Here is a 20,525-nt window from a genome sequence, read left to right as displayed (position 1 = left end):
AGGTTCAGGCTGGTGGCTGGCTTTGCCAATAGACCTGAAAGAAGGTTCATACTTTGGATTGTTGTAGTTTCCACAGTCTAGTGCTGTAGAAGTTGAATACAAGTGTTTATGTGCAAATTGTCTGCTTTCTTTTTGACTTGTTCAGATGAGCCTGGTAGCACAGAACATGGACATACTATGCTCCTAAAATAAAAAAAAACTTGCATATTCAATGATAAAACTATTTCTCCATAATACAATTCCAGACATTAACTGTCAAAGAATTGATTCATTTATTCTAATTTTACTATATTCATTTTAGATTAAGGGAAGACACACTCTTGCGTCTCAGTTTTCCTTTCTTTAAGAAAGCAAACCATTTTAATAGGAAGTAACCCCTGGGAGCTCTGACATCTGGAAGGGCTCACCTGCTCTTTATATGACATCTGGGGTGGGAAGGTGATTTTGTGTTCCGAAACCAGAATTTTAGCATGGTGGTTTTAAACACTGTGAGAAACACCTGAAAAGCTGTGGTGCCCATTACATGGTTCAACTGTTGCACCTCCATTCTTGCTCCCCAGACACCTGTGCGGGAAGGGTGTACCAGGATGGGGTTTAGGGCCCGTGAGTGCACTCCATGTCTTTTTAGCATGTATATCTTGAACTGTCTTCAATCTCTACCCATCCTTCCAGCTCAGATTAATGAGTAATCTGTAGGTGGAGATGGGCATAGGGGACTGGTGTTTTGCAGGTGCCCTAGCCTGGCCAGAATAAGGGTACAGTCTAAGGCTTCGGACTTAAAGCAATCATCAGAACCTATGTTTTCGAGTCAGGGGAGTGGAAGTGCAGAGAGCCTGCATCTTGCTCATTATCTTTCTAACTGCTGGCAACATTGTCAGTCTCAACCATTCAAAATTCATGTCAGACTCTAAAATACAAGATTGGTTTAAAAATTATGAATATTGTAAGAATGTTTTATTTTTTAAATTAGCTTTAGATTTTCAGAGTCTTTAAGGGGAAGCTGCCTACCTTCAAATTCTACATGAGCATTTAAGATTCAAATTCAACATACACAAGAATGTGGGTCTTTTTGGTCACTGCTCCATGGGGGAATATACTAACCCTCTCTATCCCAAGAGGTGGGGCAGCCGTCATTCTATCTCTTTCCTCCTCCCTTGCCATGGTTGTGTCTCTCTCCCTTTCCCACCTACTCTTCTGCTGCACTTAATTCTTCTTCTGTGTTCCCCCACAGTGTCTTGTCCCTAGTCCATCCTCTACAGTCACCTGCCATGTTTTTCCCTCCTTTTCCACTATACTACCCCCCACATTCCTCTTTGCCCCCCGTCTTCCCCTCTGTGGCTTTATTGCGGGGTGGAGAGTGAGGCTATTTTCTGTCCTCCTGACAACTGACCCAGCTAGGACCCAGCCCTTCTAAAGTTCAGGTAAAATTGCAGAGGATTGCTTCTAAAATGTGACCCAACTGAAGTGGTTTTCAGAAACAAACTTTTTGGGCCAGACTCTGAGATTTGAGGTCAAGTAACCTGGGCTGTAACAGTAGAGGTGGCAGAGGGAAATTCCATGTATCTGCAATCTAATTTCTTCAAATTGGTACAGGTCTCCAGCCCCTCTGAGTGGGCGTTCCTAGGGGGTGGGAGCAGTGCTTGCTGCTCCCTTCGCACCAGAAGTGACATGCAAAGGGGTTGGAACAGAAAAGAGAATCTGGCCTCATGCATTTATGTCCTACTCTACCCAGCAGCAGCTCCTGGGCACAACCACCCTTACAGTTATGGAAGAGGAGCCAGGAGCAGTAGGTGACCATGGGGGGACAGCTACCAGCCAAAACCCAGTGACTTTTAACATTTATCTTGCAATGTGTATGTGCTATGTACCTGTTTGTTGGTTTTTCACAGCACTTTTCTCTCACTGGTCAAATCTGACCCATAAACAACATGCATTTCTTTGATTAAAACCAACTGGTAGAAATGACACATCAGTAATAAAAAGACATACAAAGACATGAGGTCTTCACTTTGTTTGTCTCCAGGCTTGACTCTCTAGTATCAAATAGGCTTATAGAAATTAAGCTGTTTTATCTGCTGTATTTTGGATTATCAACAATGGCTAGATAAGGGAGAACAAATTGAGAATTCAGAAATGATTGTTAGTGGTGATATATGAAGCAGATGGAAAACAGATTTAGTTAAGCTGATTCTGTAAAATGGAGTGTAGCAAAAGAAACTGAGTGAAAATAGCCTTTCATGGCTACACTCATTTCGTATTGGAGTCCATTTTTATCAGCATTTATCTTCTACAGGGACAGTTAGGGGAAGAGAAAAGCAAAAACCTTGCAAATATCACTCAGCTAGCTCACAAACTGATAACACAATCACATTCAAAGCAGGAATAGACAGATGATGACAGATTTTTTTTATAGATAAACATATATAGTATTAACATATGTAAATTACTTAACTGTTCCAGTGGGTTACAGTTAGGACAGTCTTAAACGTTTCTCAATGTAACCCCAAACCATGTAAAACGTCTGTACGTTCGGCTTTGTGAGGGATTGGAACCTTTCATTTGGTGAAATGAGCAAGCACTGGGGTGATGCATGGATTTGTGTTGACACCAGGTGAGAGCAAGTGGCTTTGTCTGAATTTTGGCATGAGTATATTTGAATATGAAAAGCAGAGCTGAAAACAGAGGAGGCTCAAAGCTGAATAAAATGTTTGCATGAGGCCTGAATTGAAGTCTCTCATTTTCACTCTGCTCTGGTCCCAACTTCATTCTGGCTTTTCAGGCACCAGTGAGAAGTACTATTTCAACATTGTTGGTGAAGCATGTAGGCAGTAGAGCATGTGATGTCTGCAGCACTTCAGCTATATAGGAAAGTTGAGCAACCATGTATGATTTATTAAAAGAATAAGTGTCTTTTTCCTGAGTCACTGCTGATCCATAGGTCTTTGCACAGTTAGGAAAGTCACTAACAGATGGATAAGGTGGGCTTTTCAGTACATAAAAATGATGTGAATTTTGGCATGAGTTTTGTTCTCAAAATTTGTTATGCAAATGATAGCTCTTCCATCACTTCTTTTTAATTGTATGTTGAATGTAGATGACAATATGTATACTGCTTCTTTGTCCTTAGTACACTTTATGAAGACCACATTCTTCCTATAAAGCAAGAAAATGTCATACTTTTCCTGTATAAATTAAGATTCCTGTGATCCCTGAAATGCTGCAGCATTTTAGAGCCAATCTCAGTGTCATGATGAATTATACAACTCTAGATACCTCCCTGTACCCCTTCCAAGAGTCTCGGATTGTCCCTCTTATCTCATATATTTATTGTAGGGCCAGTTAACAAGTAGTAAATCATGCAGCAGACAGTAGCATTGTGATGTTTAAGCTATCTCAGTATCAAGGTATAGATTGGGGTGGCCAAATTGTAGCTCACAAGCCACATACAGCTCTTTCACAGTTAGCATGGCTCAGGGAGCCCCCCTCCATTCTTCACCTACCAGACTTGGGCAGGGGAAAGCTTGGGACTTCCACCTTGCAGCAGGGTGGTGGGGTAGGGGCTTTTGCTCAGCAGATGCCTCCTGCAGGGCAGAAGGCCCAAATTGTGGCAGGCGTGCCCCAGCTCTTGCACTTCTGAAGATTGTTGTGTGCAGCGTGGAGGGTCAGTAAGTTTAGCTACCCCTGGAATACATGGCAGTATCAAAACTGCTACCACTGCTCAGTAAATGTTGGCTTTTTAGTAATGACTGCCTGGGGAAACCCATCTAGCAAAATTCTGACCCGGTCTACACACATGAAACATACTGAGAACAAATCAAAATACTGCAGAAATGAGTGGATAGGAGAAAGGGTGGGAACAGTGCTATGGGATCCTTGAAGTTTTAAGCACCCAAAAGGTTGTGTTTTTCTATTAAAGCCAAAAATGACTTCTAAAATGCATATCACCAATTACATCTGGGTCTAAAATCCCAACAGAAGATGCTGGATTCTCTTTTCAAATGGCTGGTCTTAGCATTTCTCTTTAGTGGCAGTGTTATGTTTCACGGGAAATGGAATTCAGGATGAGATAATTGTTGTTTTCTGGAGCTGAAAGTCTTACAGATAACATTTCAATGAATGTCTGCACACTTTCATTTACTGTCCATGTATATTAGGTAAATTAAGCTGATTGCATTGCTTTGATAGAGTGGCATGTACCATTTTTAACAGATGATATAAGTAAGTTGAAGTTGTTCTGATTCGTGGGTTCAGTAATAAAGCAAACAGAGAAGGAGTGTTCCTAACTTTAAATAAACCCCATTGCTATAAAGGGACAGAAATAATAGTTTTGTTCCCCACCATCAAATCATACCTGGTCAGGAAATCAGCAATTAAAGTCTCATTTGTTTTAATCTTAAAAAGGAAAAATAGTCTGTTTTATACACATGCCCAGCAACTGATATGTCCTTGCAGTGCAGAAACCTCCAGTAACTGAATTAAATTTCATTGCAGTCAGCACCAAAAAAAAGTTTGATTTATGTCTTTATGTATGTTTAATACAGGATATGTCCAGTAACTGAGAACTGTAAGGTCACATTTAGTGAAAGACTAACAGTTCCTGTGTGAAAAAAAAAGAGAAAAAGGCTAACTTATGTCATTAAGTATTCTTTACAAGTTACAATGTACACACCAATCACTGCCTGTTATTCAATGCTGCTAATGGGGACACTGAAAGAGGCTTACTATACATGTGTTAAATCTTGATTTAATAAACAGTTTGTATTAGTATCAAATTACATCAAAAGAGTCTAAAAAACCCATGATAATTATTTTACAAATTGTCTTGTGCTGTAAAAAAAAAAAAAAAGGTCTAACCTGCAGTTTAAAAAAAAATTATGAAATGTGCATTTTTGCAGCATGGACACAAGTGCTAGAAAAAAGTGCTAAAAAGCTCATTCAGTTACTTTGATTTCTCTTTGTCCCCAACAGTTTCATACACCTTAGTTATCACATAGATCTCAAAGTGTAACACATAGCAGGCTTCATCCTGTACTTTCTGTGCAATTAAGACACCAATTGAGTGTATCAAGCATGGATTTCAATAGGTAGGGTGCGCTGCATAAGGAATATAGTACTAGGATCACTACAGGAGACAGAAATATATAAAACAGTCAGTCAATGGAGTTTCTTTATGCAAGTAATAGGAAAAAACAGAGAGCCTTAGTTATACACCTGTGAAATCAATGGAGTTGCATGGCTTTAACACATGGCAGAAATTGGCCCACCCTATGCTTTTGAAAATCTACATCTTCCTGAAAGAAGCTACTGTGTAAAGTCTGTGTCTAACAAGACGTACTTGAGAATTGGGTTAAATTTTAATCCACAATCTGCAAAGGCCATATATTCCCAAAGATACTAAAATGAATACTGTATAGCCAAGATAAAATACTGTTAAAGGCAATAGACCATTTTACATATTTCTCACGGAACACAGAGACTAAGGAAGCAATATAAAAACTAGTCAAGATGCAACGTAACTCATCTTAATTGGCATTTACCAAAGTAACTCTAGCTGCAATTTGATAAATATGCTAACAGACATCTGTGTCAAAATATGTGGTGCTTTTTACCACTTTTACTTACTTAAACTAGTTGGTCTGAAAACTAATTATTTAACAAAGGAAAAGAGAAATAATATGAAAGGGAGGGCAGAAAAATAATCTAGTCATTTTCAGATTTAGTTAAAAATATTCTTGATAGTTCCCATGCAAAACCTTCTGTTTTGTTGCTCAAGCGGAGTGGCAGCTTGTGGGGGATGGGGGCAAAGTCCACCACTGCAACAATTATTGGTTATGAAGATCTTTCCTTTTAAAAAAAAACTGGATACAGTAAGCTAAAAAGTGTGTATACCTATACACACTACATATGGTGTATTTTTATATAGACACAGTGTGTGTCAGATAAACACACACCCACACATACCAATTTTACCTTTAACAGGAGATTAAAAGTCAATAGATAATGAGCCTTGTGCAGCATCCTCTCGTCCTCTCACATAAATTTCACAAGGAATCTCCTCCATCACCCTGTCTTCTATGACCTGCTCAGGGCAGTCATGGGCCTGTTTAAATGTGTAACTACTTTTCTTGAAGGTGCTATTAAATGTTTTCATTGGCTGAGGTTGCGCAAAATCATTGCGGAAAGGAAGTTCCATGGAACTGAGATTGGTCCTGCTTTGTTTTATACTGGAGGCTTGAGAGCCACAGTGATGGTCATGAATACATCTCGAAGCAATAGAGGAGCGTCTCATTTTCTGATAGTTCTCAAGTTCTTCTGATAAGTCAGCCAAGTCTGTAGAAATCTCTTTATCCCTTAATGAGAACAGTTCATAATGTGGAGGATCAAATACTTCTTGGAAGCCAGTTTTATTAAAAGCAGTTTTGCAGGCCATAACCTTTTTGCGAGGCTGCTTTACTTGCACCAGAATTGAAATTATGAGAAGAACCAAAACTATTCCTGAAGTAATTCCAATGATGGTTCCATGAGTTTTGGTGATTTGTTCAAACAGTCCAGTTTTTTTCTTCTCTGCAAAAAAGAGAGAGGGTTAGCTTTTGAGTTTATCTAAAATGTCTGATCAGAAATAATTCAGTAAAATTTCAGGTTTGACTTCGTATGCAAAGATTTAAGATAATGAAAAGTGTAAATGATAGAGCAGGTCGTACACTGATGTCACTCATATGGGTGCAAATGTCTATTAAGTATTGGCTCCATTAATGGGCACTGCATCCCTGTGAGGGAGAGCAGAATTTGGCCCTGTATGCTTTACGTATTAGTCCTTACTCAGACAAAAATCACTGGTTACTCTGGAGTTTTGTTTCATAAGGGATGAGCAAGAACCGCGGGACTGAGCCCACTCAACAGCATGTAATTTCAGGCAAGTTTTCGATGCATAGGACCATGCTCTGCTTTCATAGAAGTATGTGCTATTTTCCCGGAGGTTCGCACAAACATTCATGAGCAGAATATGGCCTGTAGTTTTTGGGGAAAGAGAAGTTACATTAGAACAACCTTAGAAATGTAATGGACTTATAGATTTGTGGGATTTGCCGTATTGAATCAGTGCAATGGTTCAGCAAATCCAATACCCCTGCCTTCAGCAGTGACAAACACCTGATACTTCAAAGGCTGCTGGGACCCTCCCGTAATCCAACAACATACCTATTTAGTTGGGATGTGAGTTCCTTCCTGACCCCTGTGGTAATTAGTTTACATTCTGAAATCTAAAATTTGATTAAACAGCATATCATTACTTTAGCTTGTATAGTTACAAATGCTCATACACAAAGGGCCCAATCCTGCATCCATTGGTGCTCATGGCAAAACTCCTATTGATGTGAATGGAGGAAAAACCAGACCCCAAAATTATCTAGTCCTTTAAAAAACAATATAAAAAAATCCAACCATACTATTTATCTTGCCTTCACTGGATGGCTTCATAACTGGACTAAATTGTACCTATGTATTGCATTGCAAGTTATTTAACATTCCACATCATAAGATGAGTTTAAAAAATAATTTCTTGATAGCACTTCCGATGGAAGTACACAAGATGGCAGTATCTGATTACAGCAGGTTTCCCACACTTAAGAGACAAATTTTTAGCAATATTTTGCTCTGGAAAAAGTATTTGTCCTGAATGACTAAAAGAAATTTGTATGAATAAAATAGACTGTTCATTAGAAAACAGTAAAAATATTTACTGCGTTCTGGGTTTGGGTTTTGTTTTTTTTCCTGTGATGCTAGGTATTAAGAATTCTGTTCACGTATAAAGCTAAAATATAATGGGGAATGTAGTTGAGCACACAGTAGTTAAAAATGCTGGGCAAGATGGTATTGCTTTGTTGCTATATATTTAATAAATAAATCTCTCATATTGCAGTAGGTTTGTGAAGCATTCTAGGAAAGGTGTATATTTGAGAAAAGAACCCATAGTTCAGGAAGACATCTCAGAAAACCATTTCTGATTGGAAATGTGTATTATACTTGCACAGGCAGAGCTTCAGGTGCAGCAAACTTGATTTTTATTATAGAAACTTGGGAGCCACTGATCAGTTTTGTTAACCGTAATAAATAAAACAAAGATGCTGTGACATGATACATTTTAGCTTAGTAACTACATTTATATTATTTTCACACTGTAACATGAAGGGGCCTCCTTCAAAAAACAAGGATTTTTCCCGCAAAAGCATCAAGGTTTAGGAATAGATGGTAGCAGTACAAATCAGGCAAATACAAAAGCATATACTTAGTAGGTCCAATGTTCTGTGTAAAGTTTAAAATATACTTTGTGAAGGGCATGCGATGTTTCATTTATAGGGCAGGTACATTCTTCAACCCTGCTCACAGGCCTCTTGGTTTTAAATTAAAAATTTGGAACATCTCCCTGAGTTTAGTAGAATAGCTGTCTTCAGCACATTTGCAGGAAAAGATGTTTTATGACTTTCTTAAATGAAAGGCTAATTGACAATCCTGGATCACCAAGGTTATGCTTTGCACTATATTCACCTTTGCAATGATTTTCATCCCAAGGGTATGCACAGTTTTGAATGCCATTGCAGACCAAAGAATTATTGATGCACATGTTGCTATGGCAAAAGTAACTGCTGCCTGAGCATGGAGCTGCAGGAGAGAAGGAAAAACAAGTTATGAGTTGCCAAGAGCTCACAGAGTGCACAAAGTCTGTGAAGAAACTTTATATTTCTCAATATGCATATTCCTTCTTTCACTGACTGATCTAAGATTTCACATTAAATGAGTTTTCCTGCATATCCCTTATTAAGTAGTTTAGTATACGCCCATTTGGGGTTGCTTCTGGATGCACAACAGACACTATGAACAAAACAGTACTGATCCAAGTGGTTAGCAATAAGAGCCATACACTGGTTGGCCACCCAATGCATGTGATGGAAAAAGCTTCTATAGTCTTAAATGCCTATCTTATAGCATTATACTGCATTCTGAATTACTTGTTGATTATTGAGATTGCAGTGGTGCCCAAAATGGCCATATGCTTTCCAAACTCACAGGAAGTCAGTTTCTTCCCTGAAGAGTATACTTCTTATCTATACAGAATACCATAAGTGCATCATGCTTTACAGATGAATGAGATATGACAAATTTCTGCTCTGAAACATTAAAAATCGAAGGGAGACGCGGTGTAGGTCTGAGGCAGCTGAGGTTCCTACCCTTCTTCCAGCACTTCCAGAACCTAGGCTGTTAAGTGAAGGTCAGATTCCATTTCCTGCAGACTGGGAGGTAACAAGTTCCCCAGTTAAGGTCCCTTTCCTAAGAACTCTCTTCTTTCTCCTCCTCAGGAATTCAAATCTTGGCATTTTCAAAGAGAACATCCCTGCTGATATCAGCCATTGAGACAGTCCATATGAAGAGAGATGTAGCTTGGCCTCAAGCCCTATAGAGCTTTGTAGATTAAAGGAGATACCATGAATAGAATCCAAAAGCAACTGGGAAGCTAGTACAAAAAATACATTATATAGCTAAAGTGGTAATCCATTGGTAACAATAATAAATAGTAGCATTCAGCAGTTCTATACTGCCTGCCCTCTGATGATCTCCAAATGCTTTATAAACATTTAGAAATGCCTGTCAGGTAGGCACCAGTAGTGTAAACACTCTAACAAACCTGCCACCTGTGACTTAATGGTTATTGCTATACTGTATACAGTGGTCATTTGGACCTTCATGGTGAAAGAGGTGAACTCCTGCTCATGAATGGGCCTTTTTTATTAGAAGATAATAGAGGGTTTAAGGAAGAGCAGCCTTTAGCTGGCAGCTGTTTATAAGAAATTTGAAGAAATAAAATAACTATACTTTCTCTCTAAAGAGGATTTTAAATTTCTATCATATTACACGCTCTTGACATTAGAACAGTGTCAAAGCATCCATTTTCATTAAATAAATATATATAATTATCGCATTCTTTCTGCGTTAGATATTCTACCCATTATACAGTTTTTTGTTCCATTTTTCTACATCAGTGTAGTATTTATACACTAGAGATTTCTGTAAGTCAGTTACATATCAGCATTGATTTTAATGTAAGGACAGTGGTGTCCAGGAGAAGGTAGTGGCTTGTCTTGCTCACATGCCAGTTTATTACATATTTCCCAGATGATAACTCATGCTTGAGCATCTGGGGTTCACAAATGCTGAGGTGAACCCAAGAGGTAAGTGATGGAGAGGATGGCAAGTGGGAAAGGGATAGAGTTCTGCCATGTGTTCCCATCAGTTAAACCCCTGGACCCTAATTACTTCAGCTGGAGTTTTGCCTGAGGAATTAATGGAGGTTTTAAGCCTATATTTCTTAACCCTCTAAATTTGTCTTCCTTAAAACTGTCTTTGTACTACCACTTCACATGACCCCATTTCTTACTGTGCTGAATTCCACAGGCTCATGCGCACTGCTTCTGAGCTTTATTTTCATGTTATCAATCAGTTCCTCTATATTGGAAAGAAATAGATCCATAGAGGATCATCTGTTTGTAGTCTCAACTCTTTGGATCATAAAGCTTTCGTCATACATAATTTAGGAACTTTAGAAAATGCATGTTACCCAATTTTTATGTTAATCGTAATGATATTTAAAAATACTGAAATTACTGTTTCACACACCTTCCTTGACTGGGTGTTGCAAAAGTTTAAATATCTGGAAAGTACTTTGAGATCCTTTTGAAGAACAGTGCTTTATAGTATTAATAATTCATGGGAAGTTGTGGAGAAGAGTCAGTGTATAAATTAACAATGAGAGGCTTAAGGCAGTAGAGGAGGAAGGGAATATTTGAGGTATTGCCTTTTCAAAGCAACTTCCACTTATCCATTTAATTTCTTTTTGCTATTTAGTTTGAATGTATAGTGATTTTGAGCCAAATATGCAAAAGAGCTGAGCACCCAAGTGTTAAGCATCCAAATAAGTGGCCACATTTTCAAGAAAGTTCTGTTCCCATTTAAGTGCATAAATAAGGGTCAGTTTGTTCTCAATGGCAGATGCTGGATGCTGAGCTCTTTTGAAAATCTGGCCATTCGTTTATTTTAAGTGCCAATAGTGAAGAATAAGGTCAAGGTTTTTGCCTGCTCAAACTCTGGCTGCTTCTTTAACTACAGAACCTAAGTTATGAACACCAGAGTTACGAACTGACCGGTCAACCACACACTTCATTTGGAACCGGAAGTATGCAAATCAGGCAGCAGCAGCAGCGACCTCCCCACTCCCCCATCAAAAAGCAAATACAGTACAGTATTTGCTTAAAACTTAAAGGGAAAGTTTAAAAAAAGATTTGACAAGGTAAGGAAACTTTTTCCATGCTTGTTTCATTTAAATTAAGACTGTTAAAAGCAGCATTTTTCTTCTGCAAAGTTACGTTTCAAAGCTGTTAAGTCAATTTTCAGCTGTCTTCAGTAAATGTAAACTTTTGAAAGAACAACCTCCATTCCCGAGGTGTTCGTAACTAATATTTAACTAGTTACTGTTCTATTGGAAAGAGAACCTGTTCTCATGCTGGTGCCCAAGCCACATCCTTACATGCCCTTCATCCTGAATGATAAGGAGGATAAAACTCATGCAGCTATAGCCTTTATGAATATGACACTGGATCAGCTACTGTTCTGGTTAGAAACATGGAGGTTAGACTGGATAGAACCAAGCACTGAATAGCACAGAGAAGGACCTTAAAGTGATTCAGACTGAGAAATGGGTGCATATCCAGCATTTCACATAGCATATATAAAGAGAAAAAATCTGCCCATTAGAGTAGAAATGTTGGAGATCCAGATCAAAGCTAACACTATTAAGCTTCTTGGACTGAGAGCACATGTGGATGGAAGAACTGACTAGATTTTTTTTTTTAAATTTAGAAGAGATATAAAATTGATCACCTACTCCTGCAAGCTGTAATTTCTGGAACACCAAAGAAACAGTAGTTGTTGGATAGAACTGAGTGCTTTCTGAGGGAAGAATAACTATGTGCTGGAAATGGCCCACATTGATTATCATACACATTGTAAGGAGAGTGATCACTTTAGATAAGCTATTACCAGCAGGAGAGTGGGTTTGTGGGGGGGTGGGGTGGGGAGAAGGCCCACCTTGATTATCATACACATTGTAAGGAGTGATCACTTTACATAAGCTATTACCAGCAGGAGAGTGAGGTGGGGGGAGAGAAAACCTTTTGTAGTGATAAACACCCATTTTTTCATGGTTTGTGTGTATAAAAACATCATCTGTATTTTCCACAGTATGCATCCAATGAAGTGAGCTGTAGCTCACGAAAGCTTATGCTCAAATAAATTGGTTAGTCTCTAAGGTGCCACAAGTACTCCTTTTCTTTTTGCGAATACAGACTAACACGGCTGTTACTCTGAAACCTATGGGACATAGCACCAGACCAGGAATTTGATGAAAGCTGAATTTTTTTTTTTTAGTAAAACTTTCTCTCAGCCATGTTATTTTGAGGTTGACTGTAAGGTGTGAAATTTGACTTTAAAATAAATCATCCAGGTATATTTCAAACAAACAAACATTCTTTCCTTTTTCCGTCCCTAGATTTTTTTTTAAAAGCATTTTGGTTTTGAAATATGTACATTACCAAGAACTGAGAGAATGTCTTAGCAAAAGAAACTAAGCTCTTTATTCTTCCAAGGAAGATCAGTTGAGTACCATGCAGTTTACTGCAAGTGGAGAAGGGGAAAGTCTTTTGAATGAGAATTTAAAAACTGAGGTTGTGTGGACATTGAAGACCTTGGCATTTTCCTCAACAGTAGAGATCTGCCCTAATGTACTTGGCCACAATTTCTGGAGACTCTGCTAATGATATTGGGCAACCAAGAGCCTGCTTACCTCTGTAAATGAAATTGATTTTTCATGACATGTTCAGTTTTCAAGTAGTTATGAATGAACTAGGAGCCCTAGGTCTAGTTCACTGGTTCTCAAACTTCTGTATTGGTGACCCCTTTCACACAACAAGCTTCCGAGTGCAACATGCGCCGCGCCCCCCCCCCCAAATTAAAAACACGTATTTAAATATTTAGCACTATTATAAATGCTGGAGGTGAAGCAGGGCTTGGGGTGGAGTCCAACTGCCCTGCTTCAGCGACCCCCCACATAATAACCTCATGACCCTCTGAGGGGTCATGACTCAGTTTGAGAACAAACGGTCTAGCTATCATCATCATAGCATTTTTTATCTGAAGATCTTAAAGTGCTTTACAAAGGAGGTTAGTATCATTATCTCCATGTACAGTGAGTGTTAATTCTTGGTACACTGATTCTTGTGTCAAAATGTTGTATATGGTAGATGAACACTGAACAGCATTTAGCTATGTTCGTTACCTATCTTCAGAAAGTTTAACGGTGCTTTTCTAAAAGAGGATGATGTCTCTCTGGATAGTTGCTTGTTTGCTGAATATGCTAATGAAAATGCCTTCTGTTCCTTTCACAAACTTAGGCCCAGATTGTGCTATTTAGTGACAGGGGTGGTAGAAAGCCATCCCACCTCTCGGAGAACTAAAATAATTGCAGTCTCTCCCTTAGCTACCGGATGTTCTGGGGAGTTTTTCTGCACCCAGCCAGCTTCATGGACTGGTATGGAGAAGGTGCAAGACTGACTTCTCTCTGTTGCCTCTTTCATTCCAAAAGGAGGTGGTTTGTAGTAGCACATCTGCCTGGATGGAACACACGGGCTGCACTCCACCCTCCCCATCACTTATATTGGAAAGTTGTCAAGAAGGGCAAAGGAATTAGAAGGCTCCTTGCAACCTCTCTTTGCTGCAAAAGGGGCAAGGACCAACTGGCCCCATCAATATATTCTCTTCTAATAGTGCTAGCAGTACCACGTATAATACTTGGCTATCTATTCAGGTTGCCTAACATTTCCTATTATAGGACTCTGTTTTCAGTAGCTTGTAACTGTGCAAAACCCAACCATCTGAGCTGAAAATTTTCCATGGTGGGTGTCTGCCTCAAGCTGAATTTTTTGAAATGTCAACCACAATGGTTCAGCTGTTTCCAAGAAGATGACAAAGTAAAAAAATATAATTTGTCTGTTAAATTCGGAAGGATTTTTTCCCCTTTGAAATGAAGTTTTTTGGTGGTGGCCTTGTGTCAGGGATGCGACTTCTGCCATCCCTGTGAAAATCTGCTAAGCTGCTAAGTCTTTGAAGACCAAAAAAACAACAAACCCAGTTTGTACATGCTCAGTAGAGACTTAGATTACTAAACTGTTCTGTCCCTACTGAGTATGCTCCCAGCTCCTAGTGGCTGACTGGACTGCATATGCACCATCCCCACAAGAGTAACTGAGGATGCTTCAGTCCAAGGCTACAGGGGTAAAGCTGGACTTTCCTGGTAATTGCTGCTACAGGCTTGGAAGTAGCCAGGCACTGGAACTGAGAGCAGAGAGCCATAAGAATACTCCTACACTGAAGAATGTTATTCAGGTTGCAAAAGCAAGCACTCAAACGTTAGGGAACGCCAGATTTAAGGTTTCCTGTACAGAAGTGTCTTTTATTACCTGATCTTTTTTCCACAAGACCCCAGCTCTGGGGTTGAATCAGGGTTGTGTTGTAAAAGAAGCTTTTTTCCCTGTAGGACCCTCTCTCGTTTGTTGATTAAGTTGGAAGATACGTAGCGAATGAGAGGGAATTACAGGAAAAGAAAGGAGGATCTCATGGTTAAGAGAATGCCACTCTGGTGGACTGGATTTGATCCCTGCCTCTGTCACACAAAGTTCCTATGTGATACTGGACATGTCATGTAAGCCAGAATTGTTCACAGGCAGGTCACTGATTAAGAATTCCTCATTTTCTGGATGCCCCCACTTGAGACTCTGGGGCCTGATTTACAGAAGTGGCGCTTGTTCACAACTGCAACTGAAGTCAATAGGAGCTGTGCCTGAATACAAAGTGCTTAGTACAGTACTCTGGTCCTAGGCATTTCACAGTAGGCACCCAGACCTAGTGGATAATTTTGACCTTTAATCTCTTAGTGCCTCAGCTCCCAAGCTGTAAAATGTGAATCATGTTACAACCTCTGTGAAGTGAGGTTGTATGAAGATAAATATTTGAAGTACTCAGACACTATAGTGATGAGCACCATGGAAGAGTCCACGAGAAAATAGACTACAGTACTAAGGTTTAGGGCCACACACTGAACACTGAGGAGAACACAATATTGAAATATGATCATTTGGTGCACTGAATAAGTGGAAAAAATAGTATGTAATCACTTAAGATCATAACACATGCACAGCAAGGCTAAATTAAGGTTTCACAGTCAACCTTAATTCTGGCATTTCCTTATTTTTGAGTGCTTGACTTTGCAAACTTAATAAGGTTTTTTTTAATATAGGTAGTTGTGTTCATAAATTGTATCAAGGGAAAAACCAAAACACATTCTATTTTATCTCATCCCCTTTAGCTGAGTTACGCTATTTCAGTCACATCTGCAGTCTGCAATGGGTAGTTGTGAACTGAATACGTCATGCAGAATTAGTTCATTTATGTAAACCTCTTCAGAAATATTGATTTTTTTCATGGATGAATTCATATAATTACAAATCAGTAGCTAGATAAAGAGAAAAAGTGCTCAATGATCTGAAAAAAGAATAAGCACATAATTTCACTATTCTGAGCACTGAAGTTTGCTTATAACAAGGATATTTTAAAAATGATTTTTTTTAAGATGCATGAAATACCCTGTTTTATTGGCCTTATTTTTTTTAAAATCAACTCATTATCTCTCTCCTTTTCCTGAGATATCAAACCTCAAGCTGTGAGATAGGCAAGAACAACTGTACATATCTTTACAGACTTGCTTTTGGCAAAGATTTTTTGATTAGTGATCTGCTTTTTCAAAGAGAGGAGTCTGTCTTTATACCTGTTCATCACTTCAGCTTGTTGGAGAAGCAAGAATGGAAAAAAAAAAAATCAATATTTATAATATGAACTGATAGTTTGACCTGTAGAAACTAATCTTATAATGTCAAAGCTAGAGCATAGCCTCACCAGAACTACCATTATTATTCATCATTGTAGCTGAGGAAGAAGTGAACTGAAGAAAGCAAAACAGCTTTTGTATTTTTGGTTAGCAACCAGTACCTAAAAGTGGTAGTTACAGAAAAGGAATGGAAAAGTATTAAAACACTAGACAAGTTTCTAGAATATCATCTGTAGTTGTTTCTTAAAGTAGCAATATCCTATTCCTCTTAAAAATCACCGTCACAACAGAAGGATTGTTTCAGGGCAAGTAAATTTTTATATGAGTGTATAACTTGAACTCTAATGTTTTATGAAACAACAATAAAATACCACTATAAAACAGATAACTTTAAAAAAGACCAACCCTGCAAGATGTTGAGCAGTATCACTTCCAGGATCAGGCAAAGAAACAGCAGCATTGCCAATTAGTTTTGCGCTCTCTCTACAACCTAACCTGTACAATATCTATTATTCAGGTCACATTAGTTGGAAACTTAACATTAAGAAAAACGCAAGAATGATTGTGCTAGTGTCAAATGGCAGGCATGCAGTAAGCAAACTCTGTGCTAGGTTTCCTGTGCTGTTCTTCCAACATACCTCATGCCTGCTCTACAGTTCCAAGCTCTGGCCTCTCTTGTAGTGAGCCTGCCAACTGTTTCAAATTATCTGGTGTGATATGGATGTGTCTCCACATGGGAACAGATTGAGGCTATGCAACTCAGCCAGATTAGGGGTAAAGTATGCAGAATAAGGAGTAGTATATTAACCTACTATTAAATGTAGTCCCACCTAAAACATCCTTTTAAAACATCTTGAATCATAAGTGTTGCAAGCATCATCATTAAACCTTTTACATGCAGTCCGTACAGAATCTCAGAACAGCATTCACAATCCTGGTCTTAACCTATGGAGTCCTTAACAGATTGGGACCTAACTCACTCAAAGGCTCCCTCACCATCCAAGAGAACTTTGCTCCACAGGCAACGCAGCAGGGGGAATCCAGATTTAGATTATCAGATGCTGGGGAAGAGCAGGACCCTGGCTATGGAACTCCTCGCAAGAAAAGGCTTAGCATCTGAAACTGGCTATTACTGGGTTCAAATGTAAGGCAGGCCTTTATGAGAAAATCTTCCCCTAGGAACAGTGCCCATGAATAATAATGAAGTGAGTACTTTGTTCCCCTCTGACTAGGGGTGTGTGAATTGAGAATCAGCTTTTTTGTTATGCCTGGTGCTCATATAACACAAAGCTGATGCTTTTTCTGAAATACATTCAGCGCTTGGCCACTAAGATAATGGAGGATGTACTTACGATCAACAAATGAAGTGAACAGCATTCTGAATCTGCTGAGTCTGCTACCCTCATCTGCCCACATCCGTACCACTCCTGTTCCCGTCTGCAGCATCACATCGTTTGCTACTGTGCTGCAAAACTTTGCCTTCAGGTTTTCAATGGAACTGCTTCCATCATACACAGCTACAAAGTTTCTCTTGCATTCATTTGAGTGCTCCATTTGGTAGTCCAGGAATCTCAAATAAATCTGTTTAAAACAAAACCCCACAACCTCTAAGAAAAGAGAAACAGAATGCCTTAGTAATAAAACAGGGCAGAATTTTTCTCTTAGCCTCCCAGTAGACCTGGATTACACAGTATTCTGTCGTCCTTATATAGGCACAAAACTCCAAGTTCACAAACTCTCGTGTTGTATGCTTACAGTTTCAGAACCAGTGATTCCCTCACAAAATGACATCATTATGGAATATTATTTGCAATTATTTTATCCTAAGGATCAATAAATGACAAGAACTTTCCAATGAAAATTGACTAACTTGTTTTCTCTACATAAGCTTACAAGAAAAGCAAAGCTTGTAATACAAAATGGTGCAGGCTGAAGAGAGCTGCTTTCAAGCACATTCTAGAACAGATGTAAGCAATATACAAGAAGAATGCAAGAATTTATTTTTCAGGATTTTGGGAAAGGCTTTTTTCTGTGGAAGGTTTCTGAACTTTAGAAAGACTGATTTAAAAAAAACAAACCAGAGAAATCTAGTTGAAGAGTCCTAAAGTCAAAAATAAGGAAACACAAGTCCTTAAACTCAGCATGGAGGCAGACAACCTAAATAGAAGCAGGAATGCAAAACACGAACAATTAGAGTTGAAGGGTAAGATTCAAGAGGTTATGTGAGCCAAACTGGTATCCCTCAGAGGCTGGAAATCCAACCCAAAGACAAGAATGAGGACCATATATTACAGCAGACCATACATAATAAGGAATAGGAAGACTAAGGTGGAATTTGAAGTGCAAACAGACAAATTTTAAACTATTTGCCTTCAGATGCATCTGCAGCAGAAACCTGTGAGCCTTTGTAGATTTGCTGAACTTACAAGGAGTAAAGGGAACAACTGAGGAGATTTCTGGGCATGAGCTAACCTCTGCTTGATGTGAAGTTAGAAATAAGCTTCTCATAGGGACAAGCTATTCCAGAACTGCCCACTTGAGGTTGTCACCTTTCTCTAAGTCTTCTGATACCAGCTACTGTGATAAACAAATTACTTGACTCAGATTAATGATCTGATCTGGTAGAACAATTCTTATTTTTCCTGAAATGAGTGTGACATGATTTTATAAGTTAAAAAAAAAATCATGGTTTATTTGCATACAAATGTTTTAAGTTTCTACATCAGAATGACAAGTTCCTTTGAAAATCTTCCTTTCCCCCCTCCCCCAAGTATTAAAGGGACTAGTGAGAGTCACTTGGACTTGTGCTCCTTAGTTATTTAGTGCTTTTAAAAACTTCATCCTTAAACCATACTAAGAGCTTATCTGCACAGAGACCTAGTGAGCAGCAAACCAGGGTGTGAATGTACAGGACACAAGCTTGCCATGCACTAAGTTGTTGTGTAGACCCTGCCACTGGGCACTAAAAGTTCTGTAGCGTGCTTTCACATATTGCTGTTTGTTTTGACATACTGCCATTTCAAACAAAGTGCACTACGAAACTTTTAGGGTATGTCTACACTACAATAAAGCACCAGTGGCTGGCCTGTGTCAGCAAATTTGGGTTTGGGGCTATAAAATTGCAATGCAGATGTCCAGGCTTGGGCTGCAGCCAGGGCTCTGGGTCTCTGCTGCAATTTTATATAGCCCTACAGTAACCTGAGTCAGCTGACACAGGTCAGCTGCAGGTGTCTTATTGCAGTACACTAAGGGTATCTCTAAACAGTAGCAAGGCCCACAAGCAACTTAATGGGTGGCAGGCTAGTACATATTCTCCCTAGCACCCTAAGCCATTGCAACTCCCAGTGTTCTTCACAGGCAAAATGCTGGTAGTATGCCCCTTACGCACCATGTTTGAAAGCCAGCGTGTCCCATATTTTTTTTCCCCTTAATGTGAGAAAATACTCTCTCTAGTAGTTTATATCTGAAACTTTTTCATTGTAACCTACTTTAGTCTGTGCTCAGTATTGCAGATTGTAAAGTACCATTTAGGTGAGTGTTTCATGTCTCTCCTCGCTGTCCCCCATTATTACAGCAGCTGTAGCTTTTGTTGACTTCATATCCCCCTGAAGTCAGACAGAGCTGCAGGTGCTCAGCATTTAGCCTGAAATATGTAACTCTCATAACTATTACTTAATTGGATTTTTATTCCTGCTGTGGAACTATAATGGAAAGAATAAAACATTAATACTCAAGCTAGCACTCATATTGCACCCTTGCTCTGTGCTGTGTACACAACCAAGGGCACAATTTTTTCCAAAAAGTTTCTGCTCAGTGAAAGATGCATCTGGTTTCTGTGCCTACTGAAAAGAATTTTCAGGATTTCTGCTGCCCACAGAGAAGTTAATAGTATCAGAGGCTTCCTCATTAGAATGTTGATTAATATATTATAGAACTTTTCTGAATCCTTGAAGGTTATTTCAGAATTTCAATGACGCATAAGCTTTTTTTAAAGTCTTCAATGACTGTCAATTTTCAGATTTATTTTTTATTACAAAAAAAATAAAATCAAATTTGGGAAATTGAAAACCTTTTTTCTTTTTCTCATAAAAGGACAAAACACCCAAGGCTGCTCCATACAACTGTTCAATGTCAGAATCCTGTCAAAACCAGAACTCAGGAGACCAATTTTTAGCACAACAGTTTAAAAATAAGTGTAAAGCTCAAATCATTTAGAAAAATAATCTAGTCTCAAGAGCCACTCAACTACGGAACTGGCTTTAAGCAACATTCAATAATTATTAAAATAATTTAGGCATGGAGTACTCCAAATAGAAAACAAGACAAAAAATGATTTTTGTAAAAATCATTTCTGGAATGACAATTTCTGTAACTCACTCTAGGATAGAGCTTTTGGGAGTTATGAGTCACTTCCTCAAAACGTGCAATAAAGTTATTTTTTTCTGTTGTAGTTACCTGACTCTTTTGTCCCCTTTTATTCTTATGGTTTAGATAAAACCATGGTACTATTTGGGAAGCTGGAGAAGCAGGGCTGTTGGAA

General features: G+C 38.8%; 2 protein-coding genes across 7 annotated transcripts in view; one reads left to right on the top strand and one right to left on the bottom strand.

Moving 5' to 3' along the window:
• Window positions 1–20,525, top strand: part of LOC102947665 (borealin-2) — a 208,130-nt gene that overhangs the window by 111,624 nt on the left and 75,981 nt on the right. The window lies entirely within an intron of this gene.
• The window catches only part of NETO2 (neuropilin and tolloid like 2), a 51,197-nt gene continuing 35,507 nt past the window's right edge, over window positions 4,836–20,525 (bottom strand). For 3 of the 4 annotated variants that reach the window (XM_037877755.2, XM_037877757.2, XM_037877758.2), the window contains 3 exons: window positions 17,338–17,566; window positions 8,545–8,658; window positions 4,836–6,564 (listed from right to left, as the gene is read on the bottom strand). In XM_037877755.2, the coding sequence (XP_037733683.1) occupies window positions 5,984–6,564; window positions 8,545–8,658; window positions 17,338–17,566 (924 nt within the window). In that variant the 3' untranslated portion in view covers window positions 4,836–5,983. The remainder of the gene's footprint in view (window positions 6,565–8,544; window positions 8,659–17,337; window positions 17,567–20,525) is intronic. The other variant, XM_043526053.1, reaches the window with a different exon arrangement.

This window comes from Chelonia mydas, chromosome 12 (assembly GCF_015237465.2).
Source record: "Chelonia mydas isolate rCheMyd1 chromosome 12, rCheMyd1.pri.v2, whole genome shotgun sequence".
Taxonomy (NCBI): domain Eukaryota; kingdom Metazoa; phylum Chordata; order Testudines; family Cheloniidae; genus Chelonia; species Chelonia mydas.
This window is presented reverse-complemented; position numbering and strand designations above follow the sequence as displayed.